The sequence below is a fragment of the Rhipicephalus sanguineus genome, chromosome 4, assembly GCF_013339695.2.
Source record: "Rhipicephalus sanguineus isolate Rsan-2018 chromosome 4, BIME_Rsan_1.4, whole genome shotgun sequence".
Lineage (NCBI taxonomy): Eukaryota > Metazoa > Arthropoda > Arachnida > Ixodida > Ixodidae > Rhipicephalus > Rhipicephalus sanguineus.
Genome location: NC_051179.1, coordinates 14,738,241 through 14,757,023, shown reverse-complemented (window position 1 = coordinate 14,757,023; position 18,783 = coordinate 14,738,241). Strand labels below are relative to the sequence as shown.

Below are 18,783 nucleotides of genomic sequence, written 5' to 3'. Positions count from 1 at the left end.
TATTCCTTACGCACACCGGATGGCGCATGGCTTAACCCTTTGCGGTCCGTTGTCGGGCAGCGCCCGACAACGCAACACGGCCGTAGCGGTCCGCTGTCGGGCCCCGCCCGACAAGGGTGTTCGTGGTTTAAATTTTGCTGTTTTCTCACCGCGAGTCGCGCGCATTTTTTGTATACATGAAGGGCCATCTCTTGAGGAATAAGTGAGCTTTGTTTGTTGAGGTTTTACTTTTTTGACACTAGGGTGCAGCACTATGATCAGCACGGGGCCTAGAGCGTACCCACTCGCGCGCGCGGTTCGCTGAGAAGCATGGCCACGTTTTCACCGCGTGCGTTTTACGGCGGTGCTTTTAGCGAAAGCGAGGATGACTTTAGTGAGGAAGAGAATTACGTGCCTCCACCAGACAGTGATGACAGTGATTCGACAGAAGTGAGTGACGAAGACGACGACGGCGGCGGTGGAAACCTGCAGTAATAACCCTGGCCTGCACACAGGGGAATGATTCTTAAAGAAGGTAGCATCTAAATATCAAGTTCAAGTCATATTTTCCGCAAAGAACAGGTTATCCAGCTTATGTCATCTGGCCAACAAACCTAAGCGCAAGCCAATCACATCGTGTCAGGTTAAGCACACGCGTAAGTTCGTTTCTTGTTCCTTTGGGGTAGTTTATGCAATTCCGCTCTCTTGTGGCAAGGTGTATTACGGGCAAACTGGTCGATGTTTGAATATTCGCCTCAGAGAACACTTCGGTGCTGTAAAAATTCTACGACTTCTAATTTGGCCGCCCACTGCAGAACATGCAAATGTGAACCCTTGTTTCAGGAAACAGCCGTGATGTACAAAAATAAGGATCAAACAAGCCGTGAGATAATCGAGGCTTATCATATGCACGTGGATGCCGCTCGTTGTATCAGCCAAACCTCTATCGCACTGCACAAAAAAGAAATAGAATTTTTGAATGGCATGTTCCCGCGCTTTTCTTGTTTATCTGGCAATCACCATGTGGTTTAAATATTTTTGTTTTATGTTTGCGCTCGAAATAAATTTCAGTTGAGAGTCAGCGCTCGTGTTGTGCGTTTCTTGTCCTTCGTCCGTGCCGCGCTGCACATTTTCCCGAAGATGTTAGTACACCAACTCGCCCAGATCGCCGTATTAGTTCAACTACGGCACCAAAAACGGCCGGTGAAATGATCTCATAACAGCTTTCGCTGTAAAACCTTTCTGAATCAGCCGCTCGTAGAGGGATGTCACGCAGAAGAGGAAGTCATGTGGCGACAGGGAGTTCTCTCACGAGCGGTAGCGGTCTCGGATTTACGTCATTTCTGGTTGAGTCCGATTTGCCCGGGCACACTGCTAGACCTCCTGCTAGCTGGCAAATAGAGCACTGATTATAAATTAAATATGCAACTGCAAGACTTTTCACTCTGATTATCATTACATACCCAGTAAATACTAAATATTTCCAGCCGATTCGACCCAAGCCAAATTTTGTTGCAGTTGGCCTTTAAGAAAAACTAGGAATATTCCGCATTCAGTGGTCATTTTTGCCGAGTATTCATATTCAAACCAATATTGAAAATTTTGCTATTCAAATGCCCCTATAAAATTTTGTACTTTTGCCAGTACTTCGTACGAATATGAATAATGAGAAATGCGGGAAAGGGGTATGCAGAGATGGACATGTCGAAGAGCAGCAGTGGTGGCCAAGCGCGGTAGAGCACCTGCCTGCAATGTGTGTTGTACTGGGTTCGATTTCTAGTGCCACCGCGCACGTACCCACTAGTTTTCCTAATGGGGAGAGAGGTGCGCTCACCTGGTGCTCAGCGGTATGGGTGCCCGTGTCTAGAAGACAGCTGCTCTTTCCGCTGTCTTCAATTTTTCACTCTCTGACGACACTTTGCTGTGCTCCCATAAGGTTTGCAGCAATTAGAGTCTTTCCGAACCTCAAACCACTATCATCACTGCCTATAGTGGGTAGAGTAAGGTGGAAAGGCAGCTGTAACTATATAAACTATTGATAGTTATGTAGAAACTTTGATCACTGTTTCCCATGAGCCAAGAAGCCAATTAATTTTTTTCTTCTGACAAAACTAGCGCATACATCTTGTGTACAAGCCAATGACGCCACACAACGTCAACATTTCGTAAACCACTACAAATTTTTCCGAACTGGACTGAAATGTAAGTGCATTGAATACGAGCTGGACTGGTACTTGCATAATTTTCGCATCCTCAAAATATGATCCTGGTTATGAAATAAAAAAAGAAAGCTTTTTCTCACATATATTACACACCCTGTAATGCCCGCAGTGTGCGCAAGGCAGGATTGGGTGCAGTTCTAGTTCACTGTACTTGGGGCATCAGGTGCACTTTAATTAGGCTGCATGCGGAAAAAATTCAGGCAGACATTCCCTATTGGAAATTTTCATATACTGTACAGGGGTGGAAGTGCTGCGCCATCCTGCTCCAAAACGCATTATTGCGCCGAAACTGCTCCCAAGCGGTCTTTGGTGGACGGCCTCCGCGATGGGCTCCGGTGCACTTCCGGAACCGATCACAGAGGCTACGTTTGGTGGCTTTATGTGCCGCTGTCATCCGTGTCATGGCGCGCCTATGCGAGCTTATATCATCATCACATCACTTGGCACGCTTTCATGACGTTGTCGAAGGCGCAAAAAAGCTAGCGAGCCTACAGGAGCTAGCTACAAGAAAGTGAGTTGTGCGGCCATAATTCGATCGTGACGCCGGCAGCAACGGAGTATTTAGGCGCATCGCGCACGAGGCAGTTGCTGTCATCGTGGCCTGGGATTGCGAACTTGAATAAAAGTAAGTGCGTTGACGCCTCATATTGTTGAAAAAGGTTCTATTTGCTGCGAATATTTAATTTGGTGTGAAGCCATGAGTATAGTGCGAGCAGCTGCCGTGGACGTAAACGCGCGACCATTATTTAGAAACTTTGCATTAAGGAAACCGCTGAGTGTGTAATATGGATTTTGTGTCATAAGTCTGCATGAGAAAGAAAGATTTGTTTTATCTGTTTGCGGTCAATGAAGCCACTACCAACTGCGAAACCACACACAGGGCTTCGGTTTGTGTAAGTCGGTTGGACCATTTCCGAAACTCATTTTTTTTTAGTGAGAGCGTGCCTCTCCATGTGCAGAATTTTATTGCGATAGCAATTATATGGACAGTCTCGGCTGATTTTTGCCGTCGCCGTCGTCATGCACCGTATATGTATATGTGCAAAGAAAAATAATTCAGAAAAACTTTCCGACGCGCGGAATCGAACGGGCGACCTCGCGCGCGGCGTTAGACGGTTAGGCCACCAACAGCACCGTCTTTCAGCCTGCTAACTGCGAGCTATTTATACACACCATTTACTTCAGCATGCTTTCTTAGTCACCATATAGATGGCGCGAAGTGCGCGCGTGACGCGCTTTAAAGATCGTCGCCCCGCTCCTGCGAACGCCGTTGCTCTTCACCCTACAGGGCGTGGTCGCCTTTGTGCGCTTATCTCGAGGAAAGAAGTGGGCGGCCGCGGGGTTAGAGTGGGGTTTGTATGTCTTGTGCTTTCCCTGCGATGTCCGCGCTGAACTCACAGAGCGTACGATGGTCACTTCGCTCGCTGCAGCAGCCGCGTTTGCAAAAAGAGTGCGCTGTTCAAACAGAAATAAGTAACAACTGTGACAGTTAGTTCGCGCTCGTCCTGTGTGTACCTGCTCGTTCGTTTCGTGCGCCCTGCTTTATGTTTGAGCAGTGCACTTCAAGTGTCGAGCTGCGACGCATGATAGTTTGCGCTCGTCCTGTGTGCGTTCTTTTCGTGCGTCCTTTGGGTTCGAGCGACGCGCTGGCAATTTCGAGCTGCTTTCCGTTCTTCGCGTTACATTCTAATTTATTGCTATCGCATTCATTGCTTCGCCGTTGCGGCAAAACTGTGACTTTTTTTGCATTGCACACAAGCCCTTAGCCGTTATAAATGCAGCATGTAAACGCGCTCGTGCAGCGACGAGCTTAGTCTCGCCTGTGCGATCGGTCGCGTTCGATTTTGGCTCGTCAGAACCAGCGCTCGGCTCGTGGTCGAGTACGCTGTAGCTCGTACCATCCGCAGCACAACATGACATGCCGCTCGCCGCCGTTGCTGTGTGTGGTTTGGTACATGTGGCGAGTGAAGTAATATACAAAAAAGAACAAGATAGACACTTGGAGCCTTAATTACTGAAAAGACGAATGTGAGGTAGTACGAAAACAGAACCACGGTATACAAATTGTGCTCTTGCAACATCTAGTATCATCGCACCTCAAATACCATATTTGCGTGCGTATAACCGACACCAATAATTGACAAATCTTGGAAGGAAACTTGAAGAGATAAGGTGGAACTGCATGGCGCAATTTTTGGCGCGATTTACGCGCATGTGGAGGGATGCGCGTATTTTTTGACGAACGCCTTCGCGAAATCACGCCGTTGCGTCCCAAATGGCTTGATTTCATGCGCGACTGATGCGTGGTTGGAGGGTTGTGCGCGTCATTTTGACGAACGCCATCTCAAAATCGCGCTGCCGCATCTTCCTACTCGAAGTAGAAAAAAAAACACCTCGCGCGGCTCATCGCCCGCTCATCCGACAAGCGGAGTTTAGGGTGCAGACGCGTGTTTGTTTGGTTTCTTCCAAGGAACTTTGTGAAGGCGGTGTAGGTTTTTGATGAAAATGTAGCAACCCGGCAAACGCGGCGCGGAAACGCCGCTGCTGAAAAACGTTCATTACCATGAACGTTTTTTATTTGTCGGTCTAGTCAAGTGTAGGTATCCAAAACATCTCTTATCCCGTTTTTCTGAATCATTGCTCTATCACAGCTGTGATGTTTCAATGATAACACGTACGTGTGTGTGTGTGTGTGTGTGTGTGTGTGTATATATATATATATATATCATTTGTGTTAAGTGTGGTTGGTTCATCAGTAGTGAATGTTTTCTAAAATCGTTGGAATTTCTTGTGTTTACCAGAAATAAAAAAAATTAAACCACAGTGACATTTGACCCTAGAATTCTGCTCCAAAACTAACTTGCATTGCTCCAAAACACATTTTGGTGCTCCAAAGCTGCTCCAAAACAGCATTATTCCTGCTCCCTGAGCTGCTCCAAAACACTCAAGCCCGCTTCCACCCCTGTATACAGTAAAACATTGTTAATACTCACCCGTATTAAGCAGTAGTCATGATGAATCCCCTACCCAGTCTACATAGTATGACCGTTAGTGCATATCGTGATCACTTATTAGGTTAACTGCACCCGCGATCACTTATTAGTTAACTGCGCTCATGGTGTGGCTGATGCCACAATCTGCTGCAAGATATCTGTTGTCTTTTTGGCAAGTCTGGACTCCACTGGACCAATGATTCCAACTTCAAGTGAGACTGCGACAATATGCAATGGAAATTCTCAGAGGCTTGATGATGGTCACCAACGAATGTGCCAGTATGACCTATTTCCAACAACTATATATCACAGTAGCAGCTGTGTAAGGACCACTGCAACCATAGAGCCGCAAGTGCACGATCGCTTGCAGAAATGACAGCACTCCGTCACTGTGTTGGCCCAATAAGATACCCTTGACCTGCTGAGTGGTCGCACCTGCACACAATCAGAAGTGGTACGCAGGCACAAAGAAGTTTTACTCACAGACACTTCCATGGCAAATGGTTGTGTATGGTATAGCAGGTGCCCAAGCAGTGACTGCGTGAACTAGCTTTCTAGACAACACGCTGCAGGCAGGTTCAACACTTTGATTACAAGAAGTGATATGCGCATTCCCTGTCAAGCCTTGTCATTGCTGACTGAATCTATACCCTTCAGCAACTTTCCTTTTGTTGGTGCTCTGTCACCTAGCCAGAATGCAAAATCAATGTTTTGTCATAAAAGCAAGGGCAGGAGATGAGGACGTGTAATGTTCTATTGTCATAATCACTAAAATTGTTTATAGCACAGTACATCATGCTGATGTGGAAACAATGGGCATTTGTAAAGGTCATGCCCAGCAACAAGTAACACAGGAATGTTGCACCAGTTCTTGTACGCGAATTCTATTCCCAAATTTGTTTCCTGAAGATTCACCTCTCCATGTACAATCTTGCGCAGGGCCTATTCATTCCACGTGAGTGCAGAGGGCCAGATGCAGCCAGTGCCGTTCCCACCAGACGCGCTTATGGGTGCTGGCATTCCACGGCATGCACGACAGATCAACACGCTGTCTCATGGTGAAGTGGTATGCGCAGTGACCATCTCAAGCCCCACCAAGTATGTCTACACGGGGGGCAAAGGATGTGTCAAGGTCTGGGACATCAGTCAACCAGGATCCAAGAGCCCTGTTTCACAGCTTGACTGTCTGGTAAGTTCTGGTCTAAAGTACATAATGTGAATAGCATTAACTTTTACATGTTTTCACATGTCTCAAGGTTGCAATATTGGTTTACTTCACATAAAAAACAGTGCTAAAAAATGGCGGACAAGAGAAAGAAGGACACAGACGGCGGCGCTGCCATCTGTGTCCTTCTTTCTCTTGTCCGCCGTTTTTTAGTGCTGTTTTTTATGTGAAGTATGTCGTACCAACTCGCCCAAGCAACCACTTTAGCTGCAATATTGGCTCACTTAAGTTTACTGCTTTGTTTAACTAAAGCTGAATATGTTTGCAAGTGTGCTCTGTGTGAACATTATGTATAATACTGATCGTCTGTGAGTGTTTGCGTTATACTGACTTTTATGTGGACTGCATGGAAGATGTTAAAAAATTTAATGGAAACAAGTGTTTTTGATACAGCACCAATTATAATTGAGCTGCACACTCACACTTACCAATAGCTGAAGTTGTGAGGCCACATAATTGTGCAACTTAAACAAACTTATGTACATTTTTTATATATGTGCCACTTTCTTGTCTCTAAAAGAATGGGCTAGATTAAATATGATACTGGTCTGCTAGAAATCATTACAGAAAACTTGGTGATGTATATTTCCAGATCTAAAACCGAGTGTCACAGAAGTTCTTGAGCTAGTCAAGAAAGCATCCTTGTGTCTTGTTTTTGAGCTTGTTGAACTAAGATTAAAATTCTGTCAGTGGAATCTTTTCTTCTCTTCTCTCTGCTTTTATCTTACACTTGTCAGTAAGTTCACACGTCTTTTTCAAAATTAATGTATTCTAGTTCATACACTTCAGGGTTAACATTGCATTTGGGGAGAAATTTAGATTGTTCATGGGGGGATTACTGTGCTGCATGGTTTTCTTATCTTTTATGTCTGTGTGTTGCAGCAAAGGGACAATTACATCCGATCCTGCAAGCTCCTTCCTGATGGGAGAACGCTTATCGTGGGCGGGGAAGCTAGTACCATATGCATCTGGGATCTGGGTGCGGTGAGTGCACTGTTGAAGCTTATCTATGATGACCAGCCAAGAATGCACTGCATGCCAAATATAAGTTGTCACGTAACACAGTATGTTCACCTCTTGCTCAGAGTTAAGCACGGATCGTTTGTTAGCGCGAAGGATGAGTCAAAGTACAATGCAAAAGTATAAGAATTGTATTTGCTGGTAGCACCAGCAAGTACGCAGGTGAAAGAAACCTGTTGCAGGAACTCATTGGCTATGGTGTTCAGTTACTTGAGCACAGGCTCACGGGTATGACTTTTAGCTATGGCCTCATTTAATTTAAGAGGAAATGCAAAACATATGTACCTGATGCTTGGTTTGTCTCTTTATATTCTAGGCATTACAACGATAGATTTGTGAGGCAATTGAAGCTTTGTGCTCGTTGTTGTCTTTAATTGTACGTGCTGTACCTCTGTTCAGGAATACGCATGTGTGCATGTAGAAAATGCCTGTTTGCAACCTGCTCTGACCATGGCAGTGGCGGATCCAGGGGGGGGGCGATTGGGCGATCGCCCCCCCCAAAGCTATAAGCCAACCCAACCCCCCCCCCCCCCCCCCCCCCCCCCCCCCCGCTTTTCACCTCATCGAAGGCCATTTTTCAGAACGTAGAATTTTTTCAGGTGGTCGCTGTCTCCATCCCAATCCGAGACTAGGGAAGCACCCCTCACACAGCCCAGCGCTTTTGTTAAGAGCGAAACAGGCTTTCTAGAAAAGATTTCTTCTGCGTCCTGCATCTTTCAAATAGGCACCGACGAGCACAAGCCTCAACTATTTTGCTAAAGCAACTGCTGCCTTTATGGAAGCGAGCTAAAGTTTCCTCCCCACTCCCAGGGCCATCAGCTCTTCAGCAAAGCGAGGGGTCTTCAAATTCTCCCATCTTTTTCTCAGAGACAGGAGTCTGTTCTGTGTCATTCAAACTGGCATCTTTCGTCCCACCACGGCCGGGCTAGACTGCACGTGCGCGCTTGAGCGCGCACGTGCAGTCTAGCCCGGCCGTGGTCCCACAAAGCGTGCAGAACAAGTTACCTTTTAGTCAACCTTCAGCGGCTGGTCCAAAAAAAAAAAAAAGAAGGAAGGCAGGCAGTGGTGCTGTGAATTATATTCGCCGAAGTACCGAGCAAGCCTCCGAGAGCACGTGCGCGGGGTATAATCGAGCGCGACTCCGAAAGCTCCGTTTGACCGTCCTTAGGCTGCGGAGATAGAAAGGGCATTTTCTGGCAACACGACCGGCCAGAAAAAAAGGCAATGGGGAGGAGGGGGCGGGGTAACAAAGGGAGGCTTACTCCGAAACTACGTTCAAGGAATACTAGAGCTCGCCGTTGTGGGAATACTCATTTATCGAGCAGGTGGCCTGCCCTTCCCTCTTTCACCCTCCTCTTACCAACAACACTGATACGTGTTCCCCAATGTTTAGCGGAAATATGCGTTTTCTTCTTCATCAAACCAATACTGTTCATTCATTAAGTGGCAGCGCCAACCCAAGACAATGAACGAGAATGGAATGCAAGGGACCAGACAAGCGCCGACTCGTTGCTCAGTTTACTGCGGAAAGGCAGTTACATGAATATGCAAACTCTAGTAGCGCACGTGAGCAAGGCCATACAAAAAAAAGGTATCACATTGTACAACCAATTTGCAAAATAAAGTATTTTGTCTACAAAAACCACAAAATAATCACGTGACACTGCCACGGGAAAATTCTTCGTTAGTAAGCTTTACGGCTCGCTTACGCAGTTATCTGAACGTCTCCTGATATGTAAGGCTTCTGTTATATTACGTGCAATTTTGTTTCTGTAAGCAAAGAACATCTTTGAATCAGGCCAAACTGGCTCACAAATTTGACACTCTTTTGCAATGATCAGCTAAGTGTGAGTAATTAATTATTTTTGCCTGGTGGTTGTCCATGCTGTTTCAACCGGCTGTTATTATACCAGCCGGTCTAAACGATGTAAACATTATCGTAAGTTGGTGGCTACATGTAAACTACATCCAGCTGAATATCTTTTGTTTTAAGACGCACAATTTTCGTTGTTTCTTTTGTCGTTTTTTTATCGCCCGCACGGCAGATTCGTTTAAAGGTATCGGGGGCATTAAAAACAAACGTTAATGCCGAAACGGCTGCTTGCGTGCTTAACTCCGTGGAAAATGAGATGTATACATTTGGTTACTAACGTGAAGTTTTAAAGTTGGGCAACGCCCCCCCCCCCCCCCCCCCCCCCCCCCCCCCCAACAACCAACCGCCCCCCCCAAAGCAAGCGCCTGGATCCGCCCCTGGACCATGGTAATTGGTCCCGACGATGTCATTCTCGTTGCCAGTGCTCATGAGATACCTTGGAAATGGCTTTCCTATTACTTATAGTACAAATCAGGCTCTATTTGTGTACACCATAGGTCGTATAACTTAGCAACGTTGCTTGTTGGGCGAGTTGGAACGAGTCAGTCATAATGTAGTTCAGTGCAAAAAGCAGGCAACAGACGAGCGAGAGGACAAGCACCTGTCCTTGTCCTCTCGCTCGTTTTTTGTGCTGAACTACTTTATGATCATAGGTCAGCAAACTCACCACTCGTGAGTCGACTCACTCAGACTCAGATTGGGCCGTGAGTCTGAGTGAGTAATATATTGGGGAGCTTGAGTCCGAGTGAGTCCGGTTGTGAAAAATTTTAGTGAGTCTGAGTCCGAGTGATTCCGGTCGAGGAAAATATTGGCAAGTCTGAGTCCGAGTGAGCCCTAACCGCAAAATTTATTTCTTGAGTGAGTCTGAGTGAGCTCAACCTCTCATTGCCGACCTATGGTTCTATCTACTCATCTTGAGCATTACTGCCAGCTTTATATCGGCTTACGCTTAAACTCAAGTCTATTCACGCATATCTAAATGCACTTACGTTCATGCGCTGCCTCAATATTTATTAATAAGAGGCATGAGTTGGGGAGGGGGGTGCCATGACCTAGCCCAGCAAACTCTGTCACGGGAAGTTCTTGATAGGAATATCTCGTGCGAGTCGCGTATTTCATAAAAATGTTATTACTGAATTGAAACAACTGATAATTTGCATTTGAAACGGTACAAGATCAAAAGGCATATCGTAGAGCACCGAGTATGTGAGTACATGAGAGTCTGAGTGAGTCCGGCTGGGTAATATGTTGGTGAGTGTGAGTCCGGGTGAGTCCAGATGAAAGAAAGTTTAGTGAGTCTGAGTCCGAGTGAGTCTGATTCTGGAAAATTTCGGTGAGTGTGAGTCCGAGTGAGCCATCAGAGGAAAATATATTTTGTGAGTGAGTCTGAGTGAGCTCCACTTTATTTGCCGACGTATGGTGTACACGTGGCAGAATATCTTGCAAGTCAATGAGTGATTGCTCACTTACTGTTAAGTTCCCGGCAGGAAAGAAAAACTTGTTTATGTTTGACTTCACTGCTGTCGAAAGTGAAGTTGCTTGGGGGTTAGTTGCACATGTGGGAGGAGGACAGTGCCGACTTGCATCTTTGTCGAAGTTTGGTACTGTGTGATAATTTGTACCAATGGAAGCAGTAACACTGTGTATTTGCATATGTGCCAGCATCCGCATTGCCTGGCTCACTTTATTCTATATCCTGCATTGTTTAACTGTATATTGTAAATACCATAACTTGTCTAAGTGAGGAGCAAGGCATCTTTGTCAAATGTCTGCACCGTGGTGACTCGAGTTTATCTTACCACAGCCAACTCCGCGCATCAAGGCCGAGCTGACTTCTAGTGCACCAGCTTGCTATGCCCTGGCCATCAGCCCTGACTCGAAGGTTTGCTTCAGCTGCTGCTCAGATGGAAACATTGCTGTCTGGGACCTGCACAATCAGACACTTGTCAGGTGTGTATGAGATAAATTTTCTAGATCTTAGCAGTATAATGAGATTGGCCCATTGGTGCACAACCCTTATCAACCTAAGAAGGACGTGGTTTGCTGGGCAAGTTGGTACTGCATATTTGAAGAAGAATGCACCAATTCAAAAGTGCATTCTTATTCTGAAGTGTCTCCTTTCAGTTAGAGCACTTTTATACGTAGCAACTAATGTGAAATAAAATTATTCAGTGCAAAAAAGGAATAAGTTGCTTTATATTGCTGAAAGGCTATGGTAATGTAACATTATTTACCCAGGAGCAGTTTGCATTTAGTATGACCTTGAATTGGTCTTATTTGCCTGTGTCAGATATGCTCTTCTGAATTTATTGGCTTTCATATAAGCTATGGTAACTTGCGTAAATGGTCGCCAAATATTCTTTTCTGAACTTGTTGGGTTTGATATTAGCAATGGTAATTAAATGGTTCTCTAATGTGGACGCTTTGTAGGAAATATTTGCATATGTGAAGTTGATTTCTTTGTCATGTACGTGGCAGGTAGCTGTGCCCATGCATTGAGAGCCTTCCGAATTTGAATGCAGGCAGTTCCAGGGGCATACTGACGGCGCAAGTTGCATCGACATCTCGAGTGATGGCACCAAGCTGTGGACTGGTGGTCTAGACAACACTGTGCGCTCTTGGGACCTTCGTGAGGTGAGTACTCTTTATGTCCTGTGAGAAGCATATCACTGTAGGTGAACCTTGTTGTAAGAATGTCATGTCCAACATGAACACACCTTTGTTGTATCTGCATAGTATTTGTTACGGGCACTTATTAACTATGTGCTGATACGAGTGAAACAAGTTTTTATTTAGTTTATTATATCTGAAAATTTTTTATGTTCATGTTCATTAAATCAAGGTAGGACAGTTCTTTCCAAGACATCTCCCTGCGGTTAGACGTTCCTCCCTCTTTCTTTTAAAACAAAAGCCTTCCGTCCATGTCCTTGTTTTAAGCCTACGAACCTATGTATGACCTGCAAAGCAAAGTCATCAGAAAATACATAGCGAAATAACCTGCCCCTGCAAGAACACCACAAACTTCATTATTTGTGCCTTTCTGACTTTCACTGACTGTACCTTTCCTTACCCCTGTGTTTTTCACGTCATTGTGCATACAGGGGCGGCAGCTGCAGCAGCATGACTTTACGTCGCAGATCTTCTCATTGGGCTATTGTCCCACAGGAGAGTGGCTGGCTGTTGGGTAAGCTTTCTTTACTCTTTTCTGGTTTTTTTTTTCAGCTCTCACTTTAACTTGAAACACAAAGGGGTCTAGTGGGTCGGTGTCAGTGGCTACATATAAATGGCTTTCATTGTATATCACTGCTGTTGATAAACTAATTTGTTACTGACACTTTCGTTCACGTAGCATCCTGCCATTTGTTGAGTGAATGCACAGGCAGTATTTATTTCAAGTTCAAGTCGACCCTGCCATTTGTTCCTTGAACGTCAAAACTGGAAAGAAATTGTCTATGTGCATAGCAAGCCTTGCAGACAAGTTGTCTCCACATATTTTACACATTGGAAATATGTGTTCAGCATATGTACACAGTGTTATGTGTTATTCTCTCACCCTTGGAAGTAAGGAAAAAAACCCTCCGAACTCATCAACAATATTTTTTCTAACACAAGGTACCAGAACATTCATTGTGAAAAAAGAGTAGGGTAGTAGGAAAGTGGTTAGGAATTGTTGTGGCAGGAAGTGAGCCATTCAGTGCACATTTGTCTTATTTTTTCTCGCAATACTTGTATGTGCCTGACTGAGTCTGTGAAGCTTAGTCACCTGACATGATGAACAACTGGGCAATGGCTTGTGGCTCTTATTTTTCATTGCAGCATGGAGAGCAGCAACGTGGAAGTTCTGCACTGCAGCAAGCCCGACAAATACCAGCTGCACCTGCATGAGAGCTGTGTCCTGTCGCTTAAGTTTGCATCGTGTGGCAAGTGGTTTGTCTCCACGGGCAAGGATAACCTGCTGAATGCCTGGAGGACACCCTATGGTGCATCCATCTTCCAGGTTTGTTTATAATTTAAGGCCTACGGCTAGTTCACTAGAAAGTGTCAATAGGTGCATCAGATTGTTTCTCTATTACGTTTTTTATTCTGAGTTCACTTACCTCAGTAACGTGTTAAATGTCCCTTTTTAATTTTTCACCATGCTTAAAATGGTGTTCTTATTCCTTGTGTGCATGTTTCCATGCCCTAAAGAGTGCAATAGCGGAACTTCCAGTTGCCATCACATGCAGGGGAGTCAGATGATCTGAGCATAAATGTCACGTATGACATCGTACTAGCACCAAAATTTGAATGAAAGGGAAAGGTTCTGTCTGGCTTGCGTAAGTATTGCTATTTTGCCAGTGTCAATAGTTGGTCCATGTCACTGTGGGGCCAGTGACCTATGTTGTGCCACTTTACGGCTCTCACTTTTTTCCCAGCATCACTGCTACCAGAACCAGAGTTGACAGCAATGTGCCTTTCTACCATTGACGCCATACATTACGTTTCTGCTTAGGTCACGTGACTCTCTTGCATGTGACAGCGGCCGGATGTTCCGCTATTGCTCTTTAGGATAAATGCTTGTCAGTGCTTGTCTTGTTTGTTGTCCTTTCATTCTGCTCCCTATCAACCATGAATAAGTATAATGACCTTACGAAACCATTCATAATCGCACTGCTTCTGTTATTGTGTTTTCTTTTACGCCAAAGGAGTCATGAGATGAAACTGCAAAGCTGGTTGTCCTTGTGACTTTAGTAATGCCGTACATTTCTGTCCACAACATGTCAGAAGTCCCCTATATCCGAAAACATATCTAAAAATCCACCAGCTTTAAAGACATGCATGCCTTGATTCAGAGCTTCCTTCAGCTTCAAAAAAAAAAAAGAGGTTTCATATGTTGGTTAGAATAACAGAGAGCGGAGCTAGTTGGTAAGTATTCATTCGGCGTTCATATGTTGATGACAAGTGATTAGGATGTGCTTGCCCAGCTTCCTCTCTTGTAGCAGCAGCAGCATTCTTTCATTCAGATTTATTGCTTGTCATCAAAGAAGCTGCACTGTATCATGTGTTCCCACCTTGTTTTGCTCAGCAAGTCCAATTCCTTGGTTAATAGAGAGAGGCCTGTTGACAAAAAGTTGCGTTTATTTTATAGGGAGAGTTGGAAAGGAAACATTGACAAAACTCATTTCAGTATTCCGTTTGTAATATTACCTGCTGATTTGGTTTGATGCGCTGTTTTTTCTACACTTAATTAACAAAATTGTGGCTTTTCTACATGCACATGTTTACAGTCCAAGGAGTCCTCATCAGTGCTGAGCTGTGACATCTCTTCAGACGACAAGTACATCGTCACTGGATCAGGAGACAAGAAGGCCACCGTGTATGAAGTGATATACTGAGCACCCACTATGCCCCGTTGTTCCTAATGTGTTGGCCAGCAGAGTGTTGAGGCTGCGCACACTGTACAAAGCAGAGATTTCTCGTCTGCCCCTTTTCTTTGTTTCTGGCAGAGAACTGTTCGTGGTGTGGCTGCTAGTGCCACCAGCACTGAACCAAGAAGTCTATCCTGAACCATGGCTTTAATGACAGCACAGTCAGCATTCTTGGGACAATGTGTATGTGCTGCCAATCCTGCATGTTGCAGATATTGTGATCATGAAAAGTTGATTGTTCCTATTGCATCAATAATGGCATGGTGGTGTTGAGCACATAATACTAAAGTACATTGTTGATGACCATGCGGAAGAACAAACTGTGAAGAAACGAATTCTTGTAATTGGACCTCTTGGCCTTCCGCTATTATGTATCGAAGATGCTGGGATTTCTTTGTGGGAGAGAGAATATGCAGGGATAGGTAGCATTTGTTACTCACCTACCACGGTGTACTGTCCGTTGAGAGTGTCCGCATATGGCAACCATGCTTAGGACTTTGGCATATGACAACTGCCTTTCCTGTCATATACTCCCAGCTTCAATGCTGCTGCTGCTGCCATATTCTACACATACCACTTGATTTGAATGTAACGAAAGCTTGGTTTATGGGCATTACTTTCTGTGTTTTTTTTTTTTAAATTAAAACTTGCACAAGATGACTGATTTGCTCACTGACTGCATTTCACTTGTGGTTAAACACTCCTTTCAAGCAGACAGTGCAATTGCAGATGGTCTTCTGCTTTCACATGAAGAAACATGTTGGTATGCTGGCCTGGCACAATCGGTAAGGAACTTTCCTTGCTGGAAAGATAATGATGTGTAAAGAGATAAGTTCTTAGGTGCAATGCTGATTAAAATTGATCACTTTTGGTACCTTGTCTACCTCCTTCAACTGGTTGCCATAAAGAATTGAAAAAGAAACTGTTTCCTCATGACTATGCCTCTGGCTGTCGCATATCACAGCTCGTCTGAAAAGCGCACACACAAAAATAAGCTGTTTTGAACCCACGCACTATGCCAAAATCTTCCTTTGGTTCATTACATTGTTCCAGCTTGGCTTGTGTAATAATAAATGAAATCATTAACACTTGTTCAAGAAAAGACTTCTTGCTACATTTTTGTTTTGCTGTTCCATCAACTCATCAGACCATTAGGTGTGTTTCTTTTAGTTTTATGCTGTCAATTTGTGACATGGCACCGACTTGCACTAGCAGTGGTTGGGCTGTCTTGTGTGAAATAGTGTTCTGCTTTCTTTTCTACTATAATACATTTGGAGCTACACCATCACTTCATGAATTGAATGCACGTGTGTCCATGTTGGTGTGAGTGTGTGTGTGTGAATGCTCATTCAAGGCATAGGGTATATACATTGTGCTCTTGGCCACCTTCTGCACTGTAAATAAAGACGTTACAGCATTTCAAGTCTGAACTTGGCACGCTGATGGTGTTTTTGTTGAAACAAGTTTGGCAAAAGACTGATGGCGTTCTGTATTCTTGTTGGAGCTACTAGCAACAGGTTATGGACGTGGTCTGTATGTGAATGCTTTGATGGAAGCACACCTTTTTGATGTCACCTTGGATAAAAGGAAGCATGAGTGCCGGTGTTTTGCCCTTGGGTGATGTGCAACACTTCTGTCCTGTGTTGAACTATGAGGGATCCTTGTGGATAGTGTCACCAGGGCACCATCTGAACAACTTGCTGATATTTTAAGGACCCTAAACCATGCTGCCTCAGTATGGCGAGGTACAATGGAACAAAATTTACACTGTGAATCTTGTGCTCATTCAATGGCTTTGTAAAGCTACATTGATCTTTTAAAATTTCATTTGTTTACGACGTAAACTGATGACTACGTAGTCATTGCAGAATGTGTTGGAATTCTTGAAACTGACATTTGGTTTAGTGGCAGCGGTACACTCTCAGGCTTATCTGGTACTTGGTATCAAAAGACATTACTTGTTGAATGAGTTGTTCTGTACAGATCGGAAATACCTGAATCTGTTGCTGACAGAAATAAAGCATTGAATTCAATGTTTGCAATTATAGCTAGCTACTCATTTTCTTGAAACAATGGTGCTCATTATTATGCATCTAGTCTGTTGAGTTTACGGCTGTGTGTGGCTTGCACAGTACAGTTAAATTTGAGTGTAGCAACTAGCTTAAAATTAATGGGAAATGTTTGAACATCCACGCTAGCACATGTTTCATAAATATTGTTTTCTGCCTGCATTTGAAGTCAACAGGAAGGAAGGAAAAATTTGATTTTTTTTTCTTTTCACATATGTTGCTTGTAATCCATTTGTGTTTGTTTCTGGTCATTTGATATTTGATGTCTCATCTCTGTGATCTCCATCATTTATGTCTACGGTGGCTAAAAGCATGCGCCAGCAGGGCCAAAGCTTAATAAATAAATTTTTTTATGCAGGAATGTCTGTATAATTTGTGAATATAATTTGTGTTCTATGATGAGTAATTCCAAGTCCAAATTTTTAAAACTAGTTGCTGACTGGTACAGTGTCTGCAACAATTGTTCACACTAAGGGTAGACAGTATACGCATATCGTTATGGGTGTTCAGAAATCGGTGGCGGATAAAAATGCACACAGAAGGCACATCCTTTTGTTGGAACAATTTGTGACTAGTTTCAACTCTGGTCTCGAGAACATGCACAGACGTGCACTAAAGATTGTGCTGTAAATAGTTTTTTTTTTTGACACTTTATACAAATGAGAAAGGATGAATGTTTTTGCCATCTGTATTTTTTTTTTTTTTTGCTGGGATTCTGATGTGACTTAGTTGCTGTAAATATGACATTTGGTTTCATAAAATGTGTTTGCACAAAAGATTTTCTTGTGTCTTATGCTTGTTGGGAAATCATTTTCCACAGTGGTAAAGGCATCTTAACTTGATCAAGATAAGATATGCACTGCCAATTATTTAGACATAGCAGCACTTAAAAAAGGTCGTGGTGCAATGAAGTTCTGCCACAATATATACACAATCATTTCATAGGTTAACTTTGATTCACTATATTTATGGAAGCACAAATGCCAAGTTGAACAAAAGGTGAAACATAGGTTTATCATAAATTATGTATTTCACAAGTATTGCTGCACTTCAGTTGCTGCTGCACCAGATTCTTGAGCATTTATATACTTATCGTGGGATATGCTGCTTGCTACTATGGGTAATTGCGTAATGCCGTTTTTGTTTGGAACACCTGAGGGAAGTTTTTATTGGCAAACTATTAATATTTATTTGAAAAAGAAAAGTATTGGGACATGCAGAAAACTGGCAAGGGTCTTGAATGTGCGACGCAAAGGTTGATTTTCTGGCGTTAACTTCGCCGCAATACAAAGTTGTTACGTGGTGAAGCTTGCACAATGTATCATGGTGAAGCATACACAATACAATACACAATGCGCTCGGTGGTATGTAGGGGCGTAATCAGTATTTTATTTCATTACGGGGGGTGGGGGGAAAAGGGATGCTACGTCCTACATGTATGCGCGATTGCATACGTTAATACGCGCACAAATTGGGACGGGGGGGGGGGGGGGGCGCAATAATCTCCGAGTAATTAAATACATCGTGCAGCCGGTCATATTGCGTTTTTGCGCTCAAGGCATTGCATCACTGACCCAGAGTACATGCGCTCGAGTTTTATTGGTTGCAGGCATTACGAGGAATATGAAACAAAATTATTTCGCCATTGACAGCTGTTTTTCGCGCGCGTCACGCGTAATGCCGTCGAACGGATACTTTACCAAAGCGATATCAGTAAAAAATGCAGTTCACTACAAGTTAAATGAATACAAACTGAGTATGGTGGGAATGATTTCACACAAAACTCAATGCCTTTTCGCTTTTTCTTTGCCACCGCTGGTCACAACTGACTTCAAGCCGTGTACAAAAATGTGCAAGGGTTCAATGTGTAGTTCAGATAAGTCAAAACTTTAGCTCACAGTTTTTCGAAAAAGCAGTGATGACGACGAGCAGCATGAAAATACCACTACCACTACTAAGGATATCGTTCCCAGTCTTTTTCAGCTGACGCTTAC

The 18,783-nt window shown here is 43.9% G+C and overlaps 1 protein-coding gene across 4 annotated transcripts in view; it reads left to right on the top strand.

Annotated features, from left to right (window-relative positions):
* Positions 1-17,143, top strand: part of LOC119389452 (transducin-like enhancer protein 4) — a 68,106-nt gene extending 50,963 nt beyond the window's left edge. For all 4 annotated transcript variants that reach the window (XM_037656721.2, XM_037656723.2, XM_037656720.2 and 1 more), the window contains 7 exons: positions 6,134-6,383; positions 7,302-7,403; positions 11,117-11,262; positions 11,835-11,946; positions 12,414-12,496; positions 13,129-13,309; positions 14,580-17,143. In XM_037656721.2, coding sequence (XP_037512649.1) covers positions 6,134-6,383; positions 7,302-7,403; positions 11,117-11,262; positions 11,835-11,946; positions 12,414-12,496; positions 13,129-13,309; positions 14,580-14,687 — 982 coding nt within the window. In that variant the 3' untranslated portion in view covers positions 14,688-17,143. The remainder of the gene's footprint in view (positions 1-6,133; positions 6,384-7,301; positions 7,404-11,116; positions 11,263-11,834; positions 11,947-12,413; positions 12,497-13,128; positions 13,310-14,579) is intronic.
* The last annotated feature ends 1,640 nt before the right edge of the window (positions 17,144-18,783 follow it).